Source organism: Lepidothrix coronata, unplaced genomic scaffold (assembly GCF_001604755.1).
Source record: "Lepidothrix coronata isolate B3197 unplaced genomic scaffold, Lepidothrix_coronata-1.0 Scaffold329, whole genome shotgun sequence".
NCBI lineage: Eukaryota > Metazoa > Chordata > Aves > Passeriformes > Pipridae > Lepidothrix > Lepidothrix coronata.
Window position 1 is genome coordinate 268,358 of NW_016690509.1, and position 22,706 is coordinate 291,063.

General features: G+C 60.1%; 3 protein-coding genes across 5 annotated transcripts; 2 read left to right on the top strand and 1 right to left on the bottom strand.

The window, feature by feature from the left end:
• Positions 1 to 7: 7 nt before the first annotated feature.
• On the bottom strand, positions 8 to 11,711 carry RIC8A (RIC8 guanine nucleotide exchange factor A). Of its 3 annotated transcripts, none has more exons than XM_017838237.1 (11): positions 11,603 to 11,711; positions 10,155 to 10,319; positions 7,847 to 7,894; positions 5,068 to 5,682; positions 4,379 to 4,473; positions 3,594 to 3,744; positions 2,898 to 2,993; positions 2,600 to 2,744; positions 2,104 to 2,248; positions 1,317 to 1,436; positions 8 to 580 (listed from the first exon to the last, which is right to left on the bottom strand). In XM_017838237.1, the coding sequence occupies exons 2-11, from the start codon at positions 10,236 to 10,238 to the stop codon at positions 460 to 462; spliced, it is 1,620 nt and encodes a 539-aa protein (XP_017693726.1). In that variant the 5' UTR covers positions 10,239 to 10,319; positions 11,603 to 11,711; the 3' UTR covers positions 8 to 459. The 3 variants fall into 3 exon arrangements, with proteins under 3 accessions (XP_017693726.1, XP_017693729.1, XP_017693728.1); XM_017838240.1 differs by lacking the exon at positions 11,603 to 11,711 and adding an exon at positions 10,791 to 11,514; XM_017838239.1 differs by lacking the exon at positions 11,603 to 11,711 and adding an exon at positions 10,412 to 10,781.
• BET1L (Bet1 golgi vesicular membrane trafficking protein like) lies at positions 11,611 to 16,274 on the top strand. The gene is made up of 4 exons (XM_017838243.1): positions 11,611 to 11,789; positions 12,616 to 12,707; positions 13,735 to 13,791; positions 14,828 to 16,274. Exons 1-4 carry the CDS (start codon positions 11,771 to 11,773, stop codon positions 14,993 to 14,995), a joined length of 336 nt encoding a protein of 111 aa, XP_017693732.1. The 5' UTR covers positions 11,611 to 11,770; the 3' UTR covers positions 14,996 to 16,274.
• Positions 16,275 to 16,698: 424 nt separating this feature from the next.
• Positions 16,699 to 22,679, top strand: VPS51 (VPS51, GARP complex subunit). Its single transcript, XM_017838269.1, has 10 exons — positions 16,699 to 16,911; positions 17,287 to 17,416; positions 17,652 to 17,798; positions 17,881 to 18,097; positions 18,866 to 19,592; positions 19,821 to 20,039; positions 20,635 to 20,856; positions 21,133 to 21,254; positions 21,650 to 21,737; positions 22,038 to 22,679. The coding sequence occupies exons 1-10, from the start codon at positions 16,699 to 16,701 to the stop codon at positions 22,296 to 22,298; spliced, it is 2,346 nt and encodes a 781-aa protein (XP_017693758.1). The 3' UTR covers positions 22,299 to 22,679.
• The last annotated feature ends 27 nt before the right edge of the window (positions 22,680 to 22,706 follow it).

Consider the following 22,706-nt stretch of genomic DNA (forward strand, 5'->3'; position numbering starts at 1 on the left):
GTGGCCCACACCCCTCTCCAGTAAACCCCCCCGTTCCCACAGCATTCCCAGGGAGCAGCCCCCCACTGTGGGGCCGGGCACACGCAGGAGGCTCCGTGGATCGACGGACCCTGGTGGAGCGGCAGCAAGAGCCTCTCCCTGACCCTTCTTCCCAAACAGCACGCATTTAAATGAAAAAATCCTACTGGAAAGTCCCGGAAGCGATTTGGAGTGTGAAATCCTGAAGGCTGCCGACAGGAGAGATCAAGGTGGAGCCAGGCCACGGAGACCTCTGGAAGGAGAGGTGGCTATGGAGCTGGGAAGGAGGCAGGTGGTCCGTGTGGTGGGCTGTGAGGGATCCAGGCTGGATACGGATCCTGCAGGGAGAGTCCTGGCCCAGTGCCAGCCTCTGGGTGCAGCACCAGTTCCCGAGGGAGAGTGGCTGGAGCCCAGCTCTCCGTGGCTGGGGCGGGAGCCGGGTCAGTCCAGCCCCAGGTCCGAGTCGGACGACGAGCGCTCGTCGGCCATGCTGCGGATGGCGTTGTCCATGGGCGCCAGGTTTCCGCTCGGAGTGATGCCCATGGGCTGGATCACCTTCTCCCTGCAGCCGGGAAAGGTAAGGCAGAGCTGTTGGAGAGCAGAGGAACAGACCAGGAATACAGCAGGAATGCAGGGCTTGTGGAAGTGGCCCGGAATACCCCAGGCACCACTAAGGATCCCTTCTGAGAAATGGGGACAGTCCCAGCCCTAAAACCTCCAGCGTGGTGAGGCAATGGCTGGAAGCACAATCCACAAACAATACCATTCCCATGCTCAGGTTCCCTGGAACAGGCTCATTTCTAGAGTCCTGTTCTGTGTGGTTCAGGATTCCCACAGGAAAACTGTCTGTGTTCCTTTCCCTCTAACACATGATGGGAGTACACGTGTTACTTCCCTCCCTTCCTGAACTCACTGGGCTCCTCTGGAGCACCTGTGAAAGATGGATGAGGGATGACTGGAGAAAGCTTTCCAGCAGAGAAAGGGGCTGCTGGCACTGGCTGCTGTCTGTCCCCAAAATGCTGCTTCCTCCTGAGCAGCCTGGCCAGGACCGAGACCGCTGTCCTTCCTGAGTTCCTGGACAAACATGGCAAGCAGGCGTTTGGGAACAGCGCAGGCACAGCAAGGAATTTCGCAGTGTCCCATCGTGCCAAAGCTGAGGGAAGAGTTTCTCCAGGTATCCCCACCACTCCCTCTCCTAAGTCCCTTGAGGCCTTGGGAATGCAGCCAAAGGAAGGCCTGTGATAGATGAACCCTGGACACGCAGGTGTGGACACGGACACACACCCACGTCCCGGTACCTGGACAACTTGTCGAACATATTGACCAACTTCATGGCTTCGTGCTCCTTCTGCTCCTCTGTCATCCCTTCCATGGGGTTGGGAAGCTTCTCCTCCACACGGCCCGTCACGGGGTTGATGCTGCGTGGACGACAGTGAGGTCAGGGCACGGGAGAGGGGACAGCAGGGGGACAAAGGGGCTGTCTGGGATCCTCCTGTGCCTCGTGGAGCAGAGGAATGGCACGGCAGGGCTGGCTGTCACCTCTGCTCGTGCCCTTAGTGCCCAAGTGCCATCACAGTTCTATGGGGGCTTCCAACCTACATCCTTAAAAACCCTGCCCATTTCTCCAGCAGGAGCAACACCCCCTCCTGCCAATGCCACAGTGCCACTGGAAACTGGGTGCACAAGGCCAGGTGACACTTCCTCCCTCTCCTCAAGGCTGGAGGCAAAAGCTAATGGAGAAAATCCCAAGAAACCTAACCTGCAGGGACACTGAAAAGGAAGCTGGTGAGTGCAGGATACACGGGTGGGCACAGACCTGGGGCTGTCCCCACACACCTCCCACCCTCCAGGTACCACCCACTGCAGAGTAAAAGAGAGGGAAAGGGCAAAAGAGAGGGAAGGGAAAACGAGAAGCCAAAAACCAGCTGGGTGCAACAGCACTGGGTTCTGGAGAGGGAGAGGAGCCACGGGCATGTGGAAGAGCAGGACAGGGAGATGGCAGGAGGCAGATGGAGAGGGATAGAGCAGGAATGGGAAGAAGATGTGGAAAGACGGGTGCTCTAGAGGGGGAGCAGACTTCTTTACTTGGGCTTTGCCTCTTTGTACTCCTCCGTGTCCGTGTCTTCATCCTCCGAGTACTCCCCCTCTTCCCGGCCACCGGCCATGAGGCCCCGCGCCGCCAGCAGCCCCGCAGCGTTCCCGTACCCCGTGTACTTCACAAACCGGGACACTGCCGGGACAAGGACAGAGACCACGCTGTGCTCCCCTCCTGCCTCCAGCCCCACGGTCACGCCGGGCCACGGAGACCCAGGGACACTGACAGGGGGACAGCAGCCACGGGCGGGGGGCTCAACGTGGGCCAGGCTGTCTGCAGGGTGCTGGGGTGGCCCGAGCACAGATTGTCCCTCACTGCTGGCCTGAGAGACAGCACCTCCTTCCCACAGAGCTCCTGGAACCCTCCCCTTTTCCCTGTCCCCAGGGAAGGTCCCTCACGGAGGGACCCCATCCAACGCACTCTGGCTCTCCCGAAGCCCACCTTGAGGGGCCCCCTGTCAAAGCCCCCCCAGGCCCCGGGACTCACCGCTCTCCTTGCAGAGTACGAAGAGGAACTCGGCGGCGCAGTGCTTGACGTCGGTGTCGATGTGGGTCATGAGCCTCACCAGCTTGTTCCGCAGGGAATTCCCCACCTCCGGCCGGTTCCGCACGTCCCGCAGCGGCGGCAGCACCTGGGGACGTGGGAGAAACACTGTGGGTGCCAGAGGCCTCAACCACCCACGTGAGAACCTGGAGGTGTGTGGAGGGCGGCCACAACCAGGGGTTTGCTCGTCTCCTCTCCCCTCAGGGCAGCGTCCCTGACCTCCGGGCTGAGCACAGCGTACCCTGGCCTTCAGGAACTTCCTGGTCTGGCGGTGGACACGGGCACTCTCCGTCAGCAGGTTCAGCACAGGGGTCAAGCTCTCCTTCAGCTTGTGGCCCTGCAGAAACATCCCCAAAGGGAGCAGCACGTCAGTCATGCCGAGCTCAGCCTGTCCGGCTCACGCTGGAGAACACGAGTACGGTCTGTCAGGGAGATGGATGGACACAAAGCTTCCCGGTCCCTGCCACAGGCATTCAGTACCTCCTCCCTCCCCACACCACACAGCTCGCCGTGGCACAGGCAGTGCCAGAAATCCTTGGGCAGGGCATCTGGGGCAGAAAAGTGCAGCGGTAAAATTTTGAGTCCCTTTGGGATAACTCCCGAGGCTGAAAACCACGGTCAGCTTGAAAACAATGCAAATTCAGGCCTCCAGAGGCTTTCACTGCTGAGTGAAACAGGGCTAATATGTCAATCACCCAGCTAATCATCCATTGTTCCACTGATCTCACTGATCTTTGAGGGCCTGCAGCCCTCAAAGCAATGACAGTCACCTTCCTGTCCACAGATGTTGGTTTAGTCCCATCAACCACAGCTCTGCCAAGAGCTGCCCTTTCTACAACCCCAAACCAAGCATGCTGGCACTGGGCTCTTCCAGGCTGAGGGAAAGGTGCCCTGAACCTGTGGGAACGAGCAGTGAGGACCCCCCCCCAGCCCTCACCCTGTCCAGGCGGCGCTCCAGGAAATCCAGGAGGATGCTGACTGCATCCATGTTGACACCCATGTACTCCAGCGAGCCCGGTCGCACTTTGGGGGTCAGGAGCACATCCAGACACTTGAGGGGCAGGTTGCCCAGCAGGTTGACTGTGTGGCTACATGTGTGAAAGGGAAGAGAAGAGAACACACAGTGATGGAGCTTTGCTCACACAAGTCCTTCAGCTCTGTGGAAACAAAGGCCTGTCATTAACTTCCAGGAATGCGAGGACCCCACAATCCAAGTTGTCTTGGAGCACCCCAGGCTCCACACACCACCGAAAGGGAATAACTGAAACTGCTTTTTGGGCAGCTGAACTGTGTGCTGGGGACTCTAAAGAGACTTCAGTGACAACTGAGAACCCAGGGGATTTGACAGAGCCAGCCTGGGTGGTCAAAGGTGCGTCTCTGTGTTGTCCTGCTGTGTCACTCCTCCTCACCAGCACTGCTTGGTTTTCCCCTGACTGAGTGTTCTTGGGGACAGAACCGTGTCACCTTGCTCCAAGCTGACACCCCTGCACCAATAATGCCCGGCAACATGACACAGCCAATTTCTCAGCATGGCTTAAGGCTAATTAAGGCCACCTCACGGACTCTTTACCAAAAGCAGCACAAGTCTGCTCTGGCCAGTTGCCCACTGAGATGGCTGTCGCTGTAGGGACAGCCTGACAAAGGACACTGGAAGAGGATCATGTGCCTGGGGGAGCCCTGTTCCAGGGGCAGCTCGAGGCCCAGGTGGTTCCCAGCACTCACCTGTGGAACTCCTCGGTCCGGTCCTCGCCGTCGGCCGAGATCATGAGGCAGTGGCGCAGGAGGGCACCCAAGTGCCGGTACAGAGCAGCATCTTCCTGGCCCCAAAATGGAAAATGGAAACCTTGATCAGCAAAGGGGATCCCACACGTCCCAGAGCCTGCTGCCCCTGCAGCCACAGCCTGATCATGCACAGCGGGGTGTTCCAGGGGAAGCAGCCTCCCAGTTCTCCTTTTGGGGCCAACACGTGGTCTTCCAGCTGCCCAACACACTTCCACTCTCTCTGTGACACTGAGTTAAGGGCTGAAGTAGGCTCTAAAACACTCCATGGATTAGCCAGAGGGAAAGTGTTCTCCATCACACCTCCTTCTGACCTTGGCCTGAAGGTGAAGAGGTACCTGGCCATGCTCAGACGTGGATTATCTGGGGGCTCCGTTCTCCCTCTCGCTCAGCAAATCATATCATGAAGGGAAAATCCCCAACTTTTAAATGGGAATGCTCTAAACGCTGTAAGGGTTAATACTGCACTGGACAGAGGCAGTGCCTGGGGCACACCTGAGTCCCTCACCACCCTGACATGTACCTGGGGCTGCAGGAGGACCAGTCTGGGACGGGAGGAAACGCAAGGGAGGAGAAAAGCAGCAAAACCAGATCCCGGGGACGGGTGAGCACCGCAGACCCAAGGAGCTTACCTCGTCCACTTCCCTCTTGCTGGAATCAAAGGTGATGTTGAAGAGCACTTTGAGGATCTCCATGGCTCGCTCCGTCTCCTGCCGAGGCAAAGGCGGGAGAAGCCCCTCCTCGGCGGCGACTTCGTAGGGGTCCAACCACTTCACGCCGAGCGTCAGCTCCAGGGTGTCTGCCATCAGGCTGACCCCCCGCAGCTCCTGGGCCAGCTGCTGCCGGATGTCCACCCTCAGGGCCGTCAGCAGGAACAGCAGGCGCAGGTCGAAGAACTTGACGTCGTGAGGGAGGCTCCGCTCGTTGTAGAGCTTGATGCGCCGCGCCAGCCCCACCACCAGCCGGGCCTCGGCCGTCAGCTCCTGCGCCCGCGGGCTGCTGAACACGATGTTGCACAGGCATTTCAGGGATTCCAGGATCACGTCCAAGTCCGGGACCTCCCGGATGAGCTCCTCCGAGTAGTCGATGCCGGCGTGCCTGGAGAGGGTCTTCAGGCCTTCCTCGGTGGTGAAAGGGCCGAGGCAGTGCTTGTCCCGGGACAGGATGCGGATGCTCTCCAGGCAGGTGACCTGGCAGGACGGCTGCAGCTCCCTCTCCAGGAACTTGATCAGCAGCTGGGCCATTTTCTGTGCAGTTGGAAACAAGCAATGCCTGGGATACCGACAATTCCCAGCGCTCTTTCCAACCCTGTCACGCTCTGCCCTGGACAACGGGAGCATCACCTGGGTCTGCTCAGGTGTGCACTCAGCAGCACTCAGGAAGTGCCTGGCTCTGGCATTGGGTCCTGCACCAGTTTGGGCAAGAACAACCAGTAACACATGGCTGGGAGAGGGTACTGGGTGTAAAGGGAGGGCACAAACAGGTCACTGTTGTAGCTTTGCCCTGGTGAGGATGGTTCAGGCTGAGAGGGTTTGCCTGACCACTGCACTGAGGGCAAAAACCTCCCTCAGCCCTTCACCTCAGGGCTTCCCTCAGGAGTCACCATGCATTTGACAGCAGTTCTCTGCTCCTGTGTGAGATCAGGGAGGCACCTGCTCCAGAGCACCCACAAACAGATGGAGAGGTGGAGAGAGGCATCAGAGAACCACCAAGGGAGGGCCACAGGACCCAAGGGAGGTGAGTAGAACACGTGATGCCCTGGGAAACAGAGGCGAAGAGACCTCAGGAGATTCAAATAAAGCAGCATCTCCTTAACCCCAGTGCTGCCTGGAGACCTACTGGCCCAGATCCTCCGTGGGTACAGACTGGCAGAGCCCCACTAACACAATTCACGGGAGCTGCAAAGCTCATCCCCGTGGGGAACGGTGAGTCACGGAGGAGCACGGGAAAGGCCTCACAGCCACGGGCAGCTCGGGCTCAACCACGTGTGGCAACACTTCACATCACACCAGTGACACCTACACACACAGCTGGGTGAGGTGAGAGCTCACCAGGCCTCTGACACAACACGTCTGAAACCACGGATCTCTCCGTGACGTTAAAAGAGCAAAGGAACCCGAAAATGAGGTTTGCAACTGGCTAAACGCAGCCCCATCAGTCACACTTCAGAATAATCAGAGAATCGTTAAGGCTGCAGCCATTAATCATAATCATTTAGGTTGGAAAAGATCTCCAAGGCCACCGAGTCCAATCTGTGACCCATCCCCACCTTGTCACCCGGCCCAGAGCACTGAGTGCCACATCTAGTTGTTCCTCCAGGGATGGGGACTCCACCACCTGCCTGGGCAGCCCCTTCCAGTGCCTGCCAACCCTTTCCGTGAGGAAATTCCTCCCGATGCCCAACCTGAACCTCCTCTGGCGAAAGGAAACTACTGAAGGAAGGAAGGAAGAAAAAAGGAACTTCAGTCCTTAATGTGAGGCTCCTGGAGTGCCCCACGGTCACACCCTGGGGAAGTGAGGAAACGCAGCTGTTCCTCTGCTCCTTCCACGCAGGAGGCAGAGACAGTTTCAGATCCAGACACAGCGAGCAAAGCCTTGGGCTGGCTCAGGGGAAAGAGACCCCAGGGCTGAACCATCGGGACACCCGAGCGCCAGGAGCTGGTGGTGATGCTCGACTCATGTTTCATGGCATGCACCCCAAAAGCGGGACACTGTGCCTGGATCCATGTCCGGCAGCAAAGAGCTCGGATCTCGTCAGATCCAATCCCACACTTCGGGCTGTGCCTGGGCACGCTCCGCGTGGCAGCAGCTGGCACTGGCTCAGCCAAAGGAGGTCCTGTTCTCCACCCAGGTCGCCTGGTCTGCACTTGCTGTGCTAACGTGGGCACTGGCACCATCCACCAGTGAACTGACCGCAAAACTGAGCCAGCTGGAAAATAATCCTGGAAACCCAGAGCTGTTCTTGCAGCAGAGCAGCCAGGACGAGGCCGGCCCGGCAGGAAGAGCTGCAGGAGCAGGAACAAGCAATTCCTTCCCTCTGAGTGCCAGATCACACCAGCTTAAAGGATCTGCTAACACACAGCTCCAGGCAAATCCCGCTGCTGGCTCCCAGTGGAACCCCTCACCCTTCCTGGGAGCCCGGGGATCACACCCAGTGTACCCGTGGCTGGGACTGTATGGATCACAGGACCGCTGCTAATGCCAGATGGATGCTGACTTTTACCCAAAACACCAACTCTTGCTGGAAAAACCGGAGCCAGGTGCTCCGAGCGCACCATTCCCTGCCCAAGTTAATGGCAAACTCTCATTTCTTTCCCTGTGGGAGCTGCCTGCCAAGCCCAGCTGGACACAAGTATGGAGCAGCAGATTTACACACCGACCAAAGAGGAAAAGCAAGGAGCATGTGCCTACCTTCCTCTCCTCCCGCTCCTCATCCTCGAAGGTGAAGCACTGAGACTTCTGTGGAAAAGGCAAAACAAATCAGAGTAAGGAACAGGTTAAAACTCCATGGAACCAGGGCAGAGCCGTTCTGCTGGAAAGCAGCAGGTCCCAAAACACACTGCAACAGCAAACACACCTTCTCCCGACAGTCCCTGCCATGACAGCATCACCCCTGGATCCATGGCGCTGGCAGAATGCCACGGGTCAACCGATGGATGGATTTAGATTAAATCCTTCAGCAGCACAGTGGGTACCCATCCCAATCCCAATATCCCCTATGAGCCGGTAATTCCTCAGCTCAGTGACACCACCAAGCTGATGCTGCACACATCTCCCCTTGACATTTATTTGTTCCTTTTCCCGGCCAAAAAAAAGTGCTGTCTCCTTGGTACGTGGGAATAGATCTTTGTGGTTACCCAGGTCAAGTTCTTTAAACACAAGGGGCCTGATCTCCACAGGTCCCCTTCCTAACAAACACTCCCGCTCTCCATTCACGGGAAACATTTCTGTTTCTCTCTGCCTTTTGGTTGTTCTTCGCTGACAGTCTCCTTCCTGGCTCACCTGGAAGTCTCACCTGCTCCCATGGAACCTGAGAGCGCAGGAGACCACAGGCTCCTGGGGAGAAGCAGCACTTCCCAGTGAATGAGGCTATCCTTGTTTACACCAAGAAAACCTTTGGTCCGAGCACGGAGAACAAAACTGTTTAAAATCCATAGAACACCGATGACATGTGTGCAGCCACCAAGAGCCCAGGGATGGCGTTGGTCTGTCCAGCTGGGAAGCAGAGGTGGACACAGCGATGCCCCAGGAGCAGCAGCAGCCCCCGGGGGTGGGGGCAGGACAGGTGTATTCCCATCAGGCTGTGTGAGCTGATCCATCCACAGGCTGTTGGATCACGTTACCAGTCCCAGCACTGCTTCGTTCCGCAGGCAGCCAGGCTCGTTCTTCCCCCAGCACATCCTCCCTGCAGGCTCTAATCCCACTTGGGGGTAATTTGGCCATACCTGGGGGTTTTGCTTTAGCTGCAGTTTATTCCCAGCAACCAAAAAATCTCCGTGTGTGCAACAGTGAATTAAAATAAATCCCCAGGAAAGGTTGCAGAACCATCAGTCTTGCAGCAAAAGCGATGCCAGGCCATGCCGGCTTTATGTGCAGTTTCATAATCCTCTTTGACTGCTCCATTTCCTTCAGACGGGCCAGCAAACCCTCTGGCTCGAGTTCCATATGCCTGATACACCGGGAAGGACCCAGCTGGGGGGGATCCACGGGAAATGCTGTGGTCTGGGGGCCTTGAGCAGGTCACACAGACGCTGTTTGCACCTCGGTGACTCTGGTGTGGCACCCGCTTGTGGGTGCTGCTAATCCTCGGCGCTGTCCTCAACAGGGGTCTGCTCCTCCTCGGCCAAGATCTCCCCATTCCAAATCCGACTGCTACGAACAGTTCCACGCTCCCTCTCTCAAGATATTCCTCAGGTTTTCCCTGCTGGTTTCCCACCTACTCCAGCCTGGTGCAGAGTGAGTCACAGCGATCCGCAGGGCCAGCCCCTCCCGGGGGAACCCTCCGAAGGAAATTTCCCTGACAACCAGAGTCTGTTTCAAGCGGGATTTCACGGAATCACAGAGTCTCCTCAGTTGGAAGGGACACACGAGGATCACTCAGTCCCACTCCTGGCCCTGCTCAGCCCCAACAATCCCACCCTGTGCCTGAGAGTGTTGTCAAAATGCTCCTTGAGCTCCAGCAGCCTTGGGGCCGTGACCACTGCCCTGGGGAGCCTGTTCAGTGCCCAACCACCCTCTGGGGGAAGAACCTTTTTCCTAATATCTGTCCTAAACCTCCCCTGACACAGCTCCAGCCGTTCCCTCGGGTCCTGCCACTGGTCACAGCGAGCAGAGATCAGTGGTGCCCCTCGGAAGGAAGCTGTAAACAGCTGAGGTCTACCCTCAGTCTCCTCTTTTCCGGGCAGAAATTTACCCCCAGAGATAATCTTTTCCCACTTTATGGCTAGAAACACACCCAACTCTGCTTCCAAATCGTCGGGTTTTGATATTCAGAGCTGTGCAGTCACCTCTAATCACCTTTGACTTGCAAATCCCGACATCGTTTCACCTGCAGCTCCTCCCCGGCCTGTTTTATCACTCCCAAACCTGCCTCAACATAAGGGCTTCTCCTACTGGGTCCTTACACTGACTCTTATTTCCCTGCCAGGTTTTACTTGGCATCTCGATAATAATGTTTTTAAGAGCCCCTGACACCAGGGAGGGGTTGATGCTCACTCACCTCCTGGTTGTAGACCTGGAGCACCTTGAGAACCGTGTCCTGCTCCCCGCTTTCCAGCGTGGTGACCACAGCCCTGAGCTCCATTATCCCAACAGCTCAGCTACGGCGGAACTGGGAGCGAGGGGACTTCCAGGGTGATGCAAAAGCACCTCGGCAGACAGATATCTGAGAGGGAAGAGAGAAAGGGGTGGGGAGAGGAAGGAGGGAAAAAACACAACACACACAAAAAAGAAAAACAACCAAGTGATATTGCTCACGCTGCTGCATCCATAAAAGCGGAACAGATGGATAACCCGAGCAAAGCCAGCACCAGCTTCCTCTCTCTCCCGCTAATCCTCTTCTTCCTCGCTTTGCTTTTCAATGTTTAATACGTGCCCTCCCAGGAAAGCGCTCAGGGAAAGCCTTCCCCCCACCAGCCGGGGATTAACGCGGAGCAGATAACAGCAGCTCCCTGAAATAGCTCCCTGCCGCCTCCTCCTCCTCCTCCTCCTCCTCCTCCCCGGTTGCCCTGATTCCTGCTGCCGCACAGGGGGGAAAAATAACAAATAAACCCAGCAACATTCCCGCGGAGTGACAAGGGATGGAGCGGCGAGGCAGCCGGGCGGGAGAGCATCCTCCGGCTCCAGGCGGAGGTACCTTTCCAGGAGGTGGGAAGCAGACGAGGAGGGTTCCGCGGAGGGTCGGATTATGGCCGATCCCCGCACGCACAGCCCAAAGGCGCGTCCGGAGCCGCCGTCCCCCGGGAGATGATGTCCCTGCCGCCGGTGCCAGGGAGCAGATGCGCAGGGACACGGGAGATGGGATTATTTCAGTCACGGCCCCGGGTTAAGGGCTCAGGGAGCCACGCGAGCCCGCGGTGCTGGGACGTGCCTCCCGATGGGGGGAAATCCGGCAGATTTGGGTGCACAGGTGGGCTTGGATACACGTTCAGCCCTCGTGTTGCCACGGGCCGTGTTCTGCGATGAGGCCGCGCTGGTCACACCGAACTCAACCGAGCGGGACCCCGCACCGGGAGCCCCCCGGGCTTTGGGGATCAGGCGGGGTATCCCCGCCTGCCCGCGCACCCAAAGAGGGGCGTTTTGGGGGGACCAAGGGCAAATCCCGCATTGTGGAAGGCGGAAAGCCGCGGGGACAGGTGGCTGGGCTGGCCCGGGGCAGGGACACAGCATCCCCCTGCCAAGGGGCTGGGATGGAGTGGACCCGCTCCGCTTTTGGGGCGATGGCGTGAGCCAGCGGACCACTGCGCACATCCCCCTTTTCCATACCCCTGGCTGGCTCCTCCCCCTGCCACCTCCTTCCCCCGACATCTGGGCACATTCCAGCCCCCTTTTTTTTCTGTCCACAAACCCCTATTTTTGTCCCAAGCCCCTACCTCTGCCCCCCCAACCCTTACTTTCTCCGCCACGCCCCCGTTTCTCCCCCGTGCCCGGGCAGGGCTCCGGCCGTACCTGCGGCCCGGGATCCCTCGGGGGGCAGCGCCGACCCTTCCTCCCCGGCCCGGGGGAGCGGCCCGAGGGTCCCGGTGCCGGGGGGAAGGAGGAGGAGGAGGAGGAGGAAGGAGCGGCGGACATTTCGTGGCGGCTCCGCCCGGCGGGGCGGGACGGACCGGGGCGGCCATGGCGGAGCGGGGCCGAGGTGAGGGGACGGGGACAGGTTTGGGGGCTGGAGGGGGCCGGGGGAAGGGGAGCGCCCGGCTGCACAACTGCCCCCCGACCCCGCTGCACCCCACGGGACCTCCCGCAGTCCCCCGATTTACCCCCTAGAGCCCCCGAATTGCCCCCCTCGAACGCCTAATTGCCCCCCCCCCGATCGCCTAAGTGGCCCCCCCTTGAACCCCTAAACGCCCCCCTTGAGTCCCTAAATGCCGTCCCTTGAACTCTTAAATCCACCTCCGAACATCTAATTGCCCCCCAGCCCCCCAACTGCCCCCTTGAGCCCCTAATTGACCCTTTGAACCCCTAGCTGCCCCTCGAACCCCTAATTTCCCCCCTTGAATCCCTAACTACCCTCCCCATCGAACCCCTAATTGCCCCCCCCCCGCATCCCTGACTGCTCCTCCGGGGCCCTTCTGGGATCCTTAACTGCCCCCTTGAACCCCTAGTTCCCCTCTTGACCCCCCAACTGCCCCACAACAGGTCATAATGCCAGGAGACCCCAAGACGGATGAGGGGTTAAGAGCCCTGGATTTGCCCGGCTTCACCCAAATCTCATCCCTGGATATCGCTGGGCACGAAGCCCCCGAGCTGCTGCTGCTGCTGGGCCACGGTGGCAATTCAGGGGGCAAGTCAGGGATCCTGTCCCAGTCCGTTTGGGGAAAGTTTGGGGCGGTTTTGTCCCAACCAGTCTGGGAGGGTTCCAGAGGTGCGAGGCGGGTCTGTGACAGCCGGAGATCCCTCGGGCAGCTGCACACGTGTGCCGAGCCGGGGCAGGTACAACGTGTGCTCCTCCTTCTTACCCCCAGGACAGAGTCCGAGCGCCATGGAGGACCTGCTGGATGTGGAGAACAAGCGGATGGCCGACAGCCTGGCCAGCAAGGTCACCAGGCTGAAATCCGTGAGTGCCGAGGGGAAGGAGGGGCTCTGCTTACCTGGGGGTGCTGCAGGGGATCACAGAACCACGGAATGGTTTGGGTGGGAAGGGGCCTTAAGGCCCATCCAGTCCCGCCCCTTGCCGTGGGCAGGAACACCTTCCACCAGCCCAGGTTGCTCCAGCTTGGATTTGAACACTTCCAGGGATGGGGCAGCCGCAGCTTCTCTGGGCAACCTGTGCCAGTGCCCCAGCACCCTCACCTGTGCTCTGCAGAGGCTTCCTGTGCATCACCTTAGTTGGTTTAATTTTCACTTGTGTAGTGCCAAGGACACCTTTACAAATTCCCGCTTTCCCTTTGGGGTTTACGACGTCATCTGACACTCAGGAAAAGGAGTTTTAGGCTCGGAGAGAAACATCCAAAAAGAAACATAAAACATATATAAAACATAAACACCCCTGCACAGAGGGGTGTTGCCGAGCTCACCTGCTTGGGAAAAAATTCACAATAAAAAGGCAAGGAGATTAATTATGGAAAAATACCTGTGTCTCTGTGCAAATGATCTTAAAACTGGTTTGCTCTTAATATCAAGTACTTTGATTTAGAGATTAGAGATTTAAGCTCTGTTTTTTATTGTTATAAAAATTGTTATAGCATTATAATTATTCTAACAATTATTGTTATATTATTATAAAATTGTTGTGACGATTATAACATTATTATAAATTATTATTTAAAAAATAGTAGAAACCACGAAAGAAGTCAGTGACTCACAGTGCAGAAGGGCAGACTCTGAATTCCTGCCCTTGTATCCCAAGGATTAAACACCCTGACAGATTTAGACAGTCAGGCTTTACTTTCAGTGCTGCAGAGGTGGAAAAGTTCAACAACCCTACAGGGAAATGAGAATCATTTTCCTCGTTCCTGTCCCAGACAAGCCCCTGTGTGTCTGCAGGAGCCAGGAAAGCAGCAGGTTGCGTTGATAACTTTCATTTTAGAGGTTCTCCGTACGTGACAAGCTCCTGAATGCCCGTTCCCTCCCTTGTTCTGCAGCTGGCTCTGGATATCGACAAGGATGCTGAGGAACAGAACCGCTACCTGGATGGCATGGTAAGGGCCTGGGGAATGGGGCACAGGGCTTTCTGTGCTGCTGGGAAACCGGGATGGCAGCTCAGGCTGGCACACTACGGTGGATCCCTGCGGTCCTGGATGCCAGGCAGTTGTAACTGAATTGTAACTAAACCCGTCCCCAGCGGATTTACTGGCTCTGTAAATGTTGGATAGCTGGCAGGTGCAGCATCACCCTGTCCAGGGTTGGTATCTGGCACCTGAAGGGCTGATGTGGGACAGCACACCTGGGAAATGCCAGTGGAGGTCCCTCCTTGCTGGGATTAAAGCTGCCTCCGGGCTGTTCCTCAGCTCTCCCTTGGTGTTTGGTGCTGCTGTATGAACCAGCTCCTGAACTCCAGCACCTCCAGCAGGCTCCCTGTGAGGCCTTGTGGGACACTGGTGTCTTCAGAGGGAGCACAGGTGATGCTCTAGGTCCCACAGGCTGTTGGGTGTCCTGGTCTGCCACACAACTCCCAACAAATCAGGGAACTGGGATGAAAGGTGGGATGGCAAGAGCCCGTAAGGGAGAAGCCCTAAATGGGCACCAAACCGCGCTGCTCTTACAGAAGAGGTTTTGAGGCATTTCAGGAGCAACATGAGCAGAAGCTCCAGAAAGGTGGGAACGGTGCTGATCCCGGAGCACTGGAAGGGAAGGACCTTGAGGGAAACAGGTGGCTGCCGTGCAGCTTCTGTGCAAATGTTTTTAGCCAGGAGGTGGGAGATTCCTCAAGGATTCCTTCATCTGTGGCACAGTAGGATGGGCTTGATCCTAGGACCCGAGGGAATGGCTGGAGTTGTATTAGGTTGGGTATTAGGGTAAACTTCTTCCCCCAGAGGGTGGCTGGGCACTGAAACAGGCTCCCCAGGGCAGTGGTTGTAGCCACAAACCTGCCAGAGCTCAGGGACGCAGTCAGGTTGTTGAGGTGTCCTGTGCAGGGCCAGGAGTCGGACTGGATGACCCTTGTGGAATCCCTCCAACTCGGGATATTCCACGACTCTACGATGCCTCCACCTTGGCTGTCTCTGCCCTCCACAGGACTCGGATTTCCTCAGTGTGACGGGGCTGCTGACGGGCAGCGTGAAGCGCTTCTCCACCATGGCGCGCTCCGGGCGGGACAACCGCCGGCTGCTCTGCGCCGTGTCCGTGGCCCTCATCCTCATCTTCTTCATCCTCTACTACCTGGTGACCAGGGCGGGCACCTGAGCCGGGCTGGGCAGGTGTCACAGGGCCCCGAGCCGGGCAGGCACCACAGGCCGGACCCACGGCACCCACAGGCCTGTCCACACCTTCCCGGGAGGAGCCTCCAGCCAGACCTTCTCCTTCCAAGTGACTCTTCCTCCCACCAGCTCCTCGTGTCGCTCCGGCTGGGCCCAGACGGCTCTTCCAAAGCAAGAACATTTGTCTCCAAAGGGATCCCCGTGTCTAACAGGGATTTGGGGCTGTGACCTCCTGCCTCGTTCGTGTGCCGCGGGCTGTTCTCAAGGGCCACTTCCCCGTCACCTCCCTCACCGAGCCTGGGAACTGCTGAGGTGGGGCTCACAAATCCAGGGACTTGTTCATACCCTGAGGTTTTGTCACCCAGCTGAACTTCGGGAGCTGTAGGGTTTAGGATGCTGATTTATGGGGTTTGGGAGTGCCAGTGATTTAACATTCCGCGTGGCCGCTCTCAGTTTCCCCGAGACTTGCAGAACTTATCCTTGGTGTCCCTGGGCTGAAAGGAAACCTGTGCTGCTTTGGGATGGAATTAGTGATGGATCTGGGCCTGGATACTCTCAGGTCGCTGCAGGGAAGAGCTGCAGAGGAGCAGAACTTGGATTAAATCCTGGCTTGGCCCTCTTTATCTTCCTTGGTCCAGTTAATTTTGGTTGTTGTGGCACCCTGGTTTTGGAGCACTCCGGGGAGATGCTGTGCCAATGAAGCAGAGGTTGAGGTGAGGTGGAATTCCCCCACAGTGGGAGTCCAGGATGGATTTGCTGATTTGTTTTATGAATTTAGAAGGTACCAGAGGAACCCCTGCCTTGCCCTGGGGGGTGTCTCTGGTTATTTGCCTCTCTCTCCCTGTAACAACCGGGGCCCAGCCATTCCTCTTCCTCTGATTTAGTCTCTCTTTTGCCTCACCATGGGTGGCTGGGTGTTCCCTTTGCCTTCTCTCTCTTCCCATCGGGAATTCCTTTGTCCTGGAGCTAAGGTGCCTGCAAAAGGAATGCTGTCCCTTGTACCAAACTGCTCACAAAACATACCTTGGCTGGATTAGGTGTGTTCTTTTCCACATTTGGCAAAAATCCTGCAGGGAAAGCAAGGAGAAAGGGAGGTGGCAGAGACTGGTTCTTCCTGCTTCCCTGGTGTGTGGCAGCTCCAGGCTCCTTCCCTTTGGGAAGAATCGATGGCCTCTAATTCCTGGAGCAGGCGACTCCTGACAAAAGGCTGCTGGAGCAGCTGGGGGGGGTTCCTGCTGTAAATAAAGCTGATTTTAGACCTTCTAGTCCGAGTGTTTGTTCCTCGTACAAGGTTGATTGCCCTGGCTCTACCTGAGCCACCCTGGGGCTGGAGAGGAACCCTCCGGGGAGGTGGGGGGTCCCACAGCCCTGTGACGCGCCCGGTGTCACGGGGAAACGAGGATGGGGGTGCACAGGGACACCGGGGCAGGTCTGGGGACAGACTGCATCTACCTCCGGTGTCCCCAGGCCTGCCCGCGGGGGACACGGGCCAGGGGTGGGGGTGCCACTGGCTGCTCACCCTCTGGGGGGCTGGTGTCTCCATCCGTGTCTTTGTCCCCGGGCCGCCGCAGGTCCCGGTAACGGGGCCTTTGCCGGATGTTCCGCCATGTCCGGGCCGCGTCCCCGTCGCCACGCCCGCCGCGCCGGAAGTGACGTGAGGGGCAGGAAGCGGCGGCCGGGGCGGAAGCGATGGCGGCGGTGGCTGCAGGTGACGGGACCGGGAGTGGCGCCGGGGGCAGCCCCGAGGCCGCCGCCGGAGGCACCGGGGGCGGCGGGTGGCGGCGTCCCCACGGGCCGCTCCAGCGCTACTACGGCCCGTCCGCGGCCGAGGCAGCCGAGGCGGCCCCAGACCCCACGGACATCAACGGGCCCCACTTCGACCCGGAGGTGTTCATGACCAAGGTGACCTTTGACCCCGTGACCTTTAACCCCCTACACCCTCTTGGACCCGGGGACCCCCCCGATGGACTCCCCCAGCGCCCCGAGGGGACCCCAAAAAGATGCTCTATGGGGATCCTACGGGTCTGCTTCTATAGGGACCCTGTAGGACACTGTATGACTCCCTATAAAAATGGTACTGGGGTGCTCTGGAGCAGCAAGGGGAGGGGGTCTGGGGGCAATCAGAACTACGGGGGAGCAGCTGGGGATCCCAGGAGGGCCCTGCAGGGAAGTTGAGGACCTCGTGGGGACAATTTGGGGGCTCCCGGGGGTAACTAGGGGGACTGCAGAGGGGACAGCCGGGTGTGGGGCAGTTGAGCAGCTCTTTTCCCCCCCCAGGTGCGTAGTGAGTGTCCCCTGGGGCAGCTCCTGGCCCGGGAGGCCGCGCTGGGGCGGGAGATCCGCGCCCTGGACAGCGACATGCAGACCCTGCTCTACGAGAACTACAACAAGTTCATCTCTGCCACCGGTGAGAGGCTCCACTGGAGCCTGCTGAGGGCAGCGCTGGGATACTGGGATGTTCACTCTGGAGCCTGCTGAGGGCAGCGCTGGGAAACAAGGATTTGGGGGCGTTCGCTCTGCTGGCAGCCAGCCCGGTACCCAGCCTACTCTGGGGGGTGGCGTTTGGGGTACGTTCATCCCGGAGGGTCTGGGGGGTGGCAGGCAGCTGAGGGACCCAGCGCTTGTCTCCTGCCCCCCCTCAGACACCATCCGGAAGATGAAGGTGGATTTCCGGCACATGGAAGCAGAGATGGACGACCTGGCGGCCAACATGGCAGCCATCAGCGCCTCGAGCGCCCGCGTCAGCGCCGCGCTGCAGGACCGGCACCGCCGCGGCGCCCAGCTGGCCGGTACGGGGCGGGGGGACGGGGGGCCCTGGGGGGCAGACCCGGCCCTCCCGGCACCGTCTCCCTGAGCCCCGTGTCTCCCCAGGGGTGCAGGCACTGCTGCGGAAGCTGCAGGCGCTGGTGGAGGTGCCGGGGCGGCTGCGGCGCTGGGCGGGCACGGAGCCGGCGCGGGCCCTGCGCTGCTACGGCCGCGCCCGCGCCGTGCTCCGGCACTACCGACACCTGCCCTCCTTCCGCGCCATCGAGGACGAGAGCCACGCCATCATGGCAGAGCTGGCCCAGCGCCTCCGCGCACGCCTCCGGTACGTCCGTTCGGGAGCCTGCTGAGGGCTGGGAATGGGGGCCTGGGGGTGTTCACTCTGGAGCCCGCTGAGGGCTGGGAACGGGGGCCTGGGGGTGTTCACTCTGGAGCCCGCTGAGGGCTGGGAATGGGGGCCTGGGGGTGTTCACTCTGGAGCCCGCTGAGGGCTGGGAATGGGGGCCTGGGGGTGTTCACTCTGGAGCCCGCTGAGGGCTGGGAATGGGGGCCTGGGGGTGTTCACTCTGGAGCCCGCTGAGGGCTGGGAATGGGGGCCTGGGGGTGTTCACTCTGGAGCCTGCTGAGGGCTGGGAACGGGGGCCTGGGGGTGTTCACTCTGGAGCCTGCTGAGGGCTGGGAACGGGGGCCTGGGGGTGTTCACTCTGGAGCCTGCTGAGGGCTGGGAATGGGGGCCTGGGGGTGTTCACTCTGGAGCCTGCTGATGGCACTGCTGGGAAATGGGGATTTGGGGATGCTTACTCTGGAGCCTACTGATGGCAGCCTCAGGAAATTGGGGTCTGGGGGTGTTCACTCTGAGCCTACTGATGGCAGCCCTGGGAAATGGAGCCTACTGATGAACTTCAGGGAGTCCCTCATTAACCTCTGTTACTGTTGGAACTTCCTGATGCTGTTAAGTGGTTTTCCCCCTTTATTTTCTGACCAACTACTGTTCACTCTGGGGCCTACCGGTGACTTTTATCGCTTATTCCCCATTTCCCACTGTGCCCACCCTTAACCCCGGAACCTCCCACACCCACCTGCCCCGCCCCAGGGAGGAGACGCTGGACCCCAAGGAACTCACCGAGTGCGTGGAGATGCTGCTGCAGCTGGAGGAGCCTCCCGAGGAGCTGAGCGAGGAGTTCCTGAGCCAGGCGGGCGCGCGCCTGGAGGCCGAGCTGGCCGCGCTGGAGGCCGAGCTGCCCGCCTCCGACCCCTCCGGCGCGGCCACCACGCCGCCACCCGCCTCCGACATCCTGGACTTCGTGGACCGCGGCAGCTCGGCCTTCGTGGGCACGCTGTGCCAGCTGGCCGGCTCGTACCGCGCGCTCTTCGGGGGGGACGCGGGGCGCCTGGAGCCCTTTGCTGCCGCGCTGGCCACGCGCTACTTCGAGCTGCTGGAGCGGCGGCTGGCGCTGGAGCGCGGCCTGGGCGACACCTCGCTGCTGGTGCGGGCGCTGGACCGGTTCCACCGCCGGCTGCGGGCGCTGCTGGAGCTGCTGCCCGAGGGCGCCACTGCCGCCGCCGCGCTGGTGGCCCGGGCCGCCCGCGAACGCGTTGACCGCTACCTGCGCGCTCTGCAGACCTTCTTCCTGGGCTGCCTGGGCGACGTGCGCCAGGCGCTGGCAGCGCCGCGGCCCCCCGGCAAGGAGGGGCCCGGCCTGCCCGACCTGCTGGCCACGCTGGCCGCCTCCGTGCTGGGCCAGCTCAAGGCTGTGCTGGCCTACGTGCAGCTCTTCACCGCCAGGGACGTTGCCTTTGCCAGCCTGCCCTACTTCAAGGTGGGGCACCGCGGGACGGGGCGCTTCGGGGGGTGATTTGGGGCTGCCGTGGTGCAGGGCGGGGGAGCCAAAGGTAGTCAGGGGGTCTCTGGAACAATCTGGGGCTGGCATGGGGCATTTTGGGGTTGGAACAGGGCAGGCTAGGGGTCACTCAGTGACCGGTGTGGAGCCTGCGTGGGGCAGTTTGGGGGGCTTTGTTGGAGTGTGACCCCCCCATTTGTGGCACAGGGGGAGTTCTGCGTGGCAGCGGTGCGTGAGGGGCTGGTGGTGGCCTTCGTGCGCTGGCTGTGCCGCACTGCCCGCGGCTTTGCTGACGGCCCGGCCGAGCGGGGGGCCCCCGCTGCCCCCCCAGCCCTGCTGCTGCTCCTCGCCCGCCTCTGCCTGGACTACGAGAACTCCACCATCAGCTATATCCTCACCCTCACTGATGAGCAGTTCCCACCCCAGGTGAGCCCCAGAGTGTCCCTAAGGGGACTCTGAATATCCCCAAGATGTCACAGATTGGCTCCGCACCCCTCTGTGTCCCAGCCCCAGGCACCACAGCATGGGCACCTTCCTTCTGTCTCTGTCCCCAAAAACAGCCCTGAGTAGACCCAAAATGCTCTGATTAGCCCCAAAATAGCCTCTGTGTGACCTCAGATGGCCCCTTGTGGCCCTGTGCCCACCCAGGGGATGGTGGTGGGGACAGTGCCCTGTGTGGGGGTTTTGGGATCTTCCCTTTTGTCTTCATGTACCTCCAGATACCCCCAAGACCCTCCCTGTGCCCTGCCGTCACCCGTATCCATCCAGGAGGTGACCCCGGGGATGGCACTGCCTGTGGACATATGAGGGTCCTGACCTGTGTGGTGTCTCCCAAACGTCCCTAAAAGAGCACCTCGGGATGTCCCCAGGGGGGTTCTGCATGTCCCAGGGTGCCCCCGCTGCCCCACGAACACAACAGGGGCAGTGATGCTGCTGCAGCACACAGGGCTGGCAGCGACCCCGTGCCCGGTGCTGGGAAGGGAAGTGGGGGGGCCGTTCCTACCTGTTGCTGTGCCCCCAGGACTCGGGCCCGGCGGTGACCCCGGGGCCGGCGCTGTGTGCGGAGGCGCGGGCGGCGGCGCAGCGGCTGCTGGACCACTACGTGCAGGTGCAGGGCGCGGCCGTGGCGCAGATGCTGCGCAAGAGCGTCGAGACGCGCGACTGGCTGGGCACCGTCGAGCCCCGCAACGTCCGCGCCGTCATGAAGCGCGTGGTGGAGGACATCACTGCCATCGACGTCCAGGTCGGGCTGGCGGCCCCTGGAGGGGTCCCCAAAAGGTCCTCGAGGGCTTTGGGAAGATCCCTTTGGTGGGAAGTTGCCAGCAGCTTCCAGATGTTCCAGAGGGTCTGGGTAGGGGATAGCTGAAGTCCCTGAAGCGTCCAGAGGGTTTGCCCGAGGTCTCAGTCTGGTCCTTGAGGATCTTTGGGGATCCCAGAAGGTTTTGGGAGGGATGCTGGGTGGTTTGGGGGGGGTCCCAGCAGGGGGTTTGGGGTGCTGAGAGTGTGGTGCCACACACAGGTGGGGCAGCTCTTCGAGGAGGGAGTGCGGCGGGCGCAGAGCAGCGATTCCAGCCGACGTGCCTTCTCTGTCTACAGCAGCTCGCGGGCACCCGGCCGCTATGCCCCGAGCTACACCCCCAGGTCAGCCCTGGCACCGCTGTGCCGCTCCTGTAGTACCCATCGCATCTTCCCTGGCACTCTCTTCACACCCCTAGACTGTCCTAATATCCACCTGACAGCCCTTGGCTGTCCCCATGTCCCCAAACTGTCCTAACGATGATCCCTGTTTATCCCAACAATCCCCACGTTCCCCCCAGCTGTCCCAGTATTCCCTGGTGATCCCTGTATCCCTTGTGTCTCACAGTTGTCTTGTCCTTCCGTGTCCTGTGACCATCCCCACGTCCTCCTGCCTTTCTGTCCCCAAACCACCCCTACATTCTCCCACCATCTTCATGGCCCCTGATAGTCCCTGTGTCCCTGTCCCCACATCCTTGGCTCTCTCAAGTCCCTGACTGTCCCTGACTCCCTGTCCCCAGTGCCCCCATGGACACCCACCTGCTCAGCAACATCCAGAAGCTTTTCTCAGAGCGCATTGACATCTTCAGCCCTGTCGAGTTCAACAAGGTGAGGCCACCCACGTCCCTAAACAGGGGCCCTAAACTGCCCACCTTCCCACTGTCACATGTCCCTGGTGTCCCCATGACACAGGTGTTGGGGTCTGGGGGGTGCTCAGGAGCTGACAACCAGGACAAGGGTGTGCCCACTGTCCCCTGTTCTAGGTGTCACTGCTCAGGGGTGACCAGGCCCAGGGTGCCCATGTGCCACACGTCCCCAGGCTCAGGAGTTCCCGGGGAGTGCCAGCCAGGCCAAGGGTCTCCCCGTGGCCCTGTGGATGCCACCCCATTGCCCGCTCTGCCCACACAGGTGTCGGTGCTGACGGGGATCATCAAGATCAGCCTGAAGACGCTGCTGGAGTGCGTGCGGCTGCGCACGCTGGGGCGCTTCGGGCTGCAGCAGGTGCAGGTGGACGGGCACTACCTGCAGCTCTACCTGTGGCGCTTCGCCTCCGACGAGCGCGTGGTGCAGGGGCTGCTGGACGAGGTGGCTGCCAGCGCTGCCCACCGCTGCCTGGACCCCGTGCCCATGGAGCACAGCGTCGTGGAGCTCATCTGCGAGCGCGGGTAGCGCGCGGGGACGAGGGGCAGGGACCTGCCCTACCTGTGTCACCGTGCGGCAGAGCCCGGCAGGGACACGTCCTGCATCCTGCTGCATCTCTGGGGACACACCTGTACCCTGCGAGTCCCCACGCGTGCTGTGCTGTCTCCTTCCCAACGTGGCAGCACACAAGGACATCCCACGTCCCCGCACATAGCAACGTGAAGGGATACCCCCTATCCCCACACCAGGTCACCCCATGTCATCAAACCACACCCCTATTGCCTTCCCACCCCAGTGACACCCTCAGTGTGTGCTGACACCCACAGCCCCTGTGACACAGTGTCATCCCCTCACCTTGGTGACATCCCCTTGTGCCCTTTGTCACTAAATAAATGATGTGTGAGCTGAGTGTTGTGTCCCTGTCTGTGCCTGGGG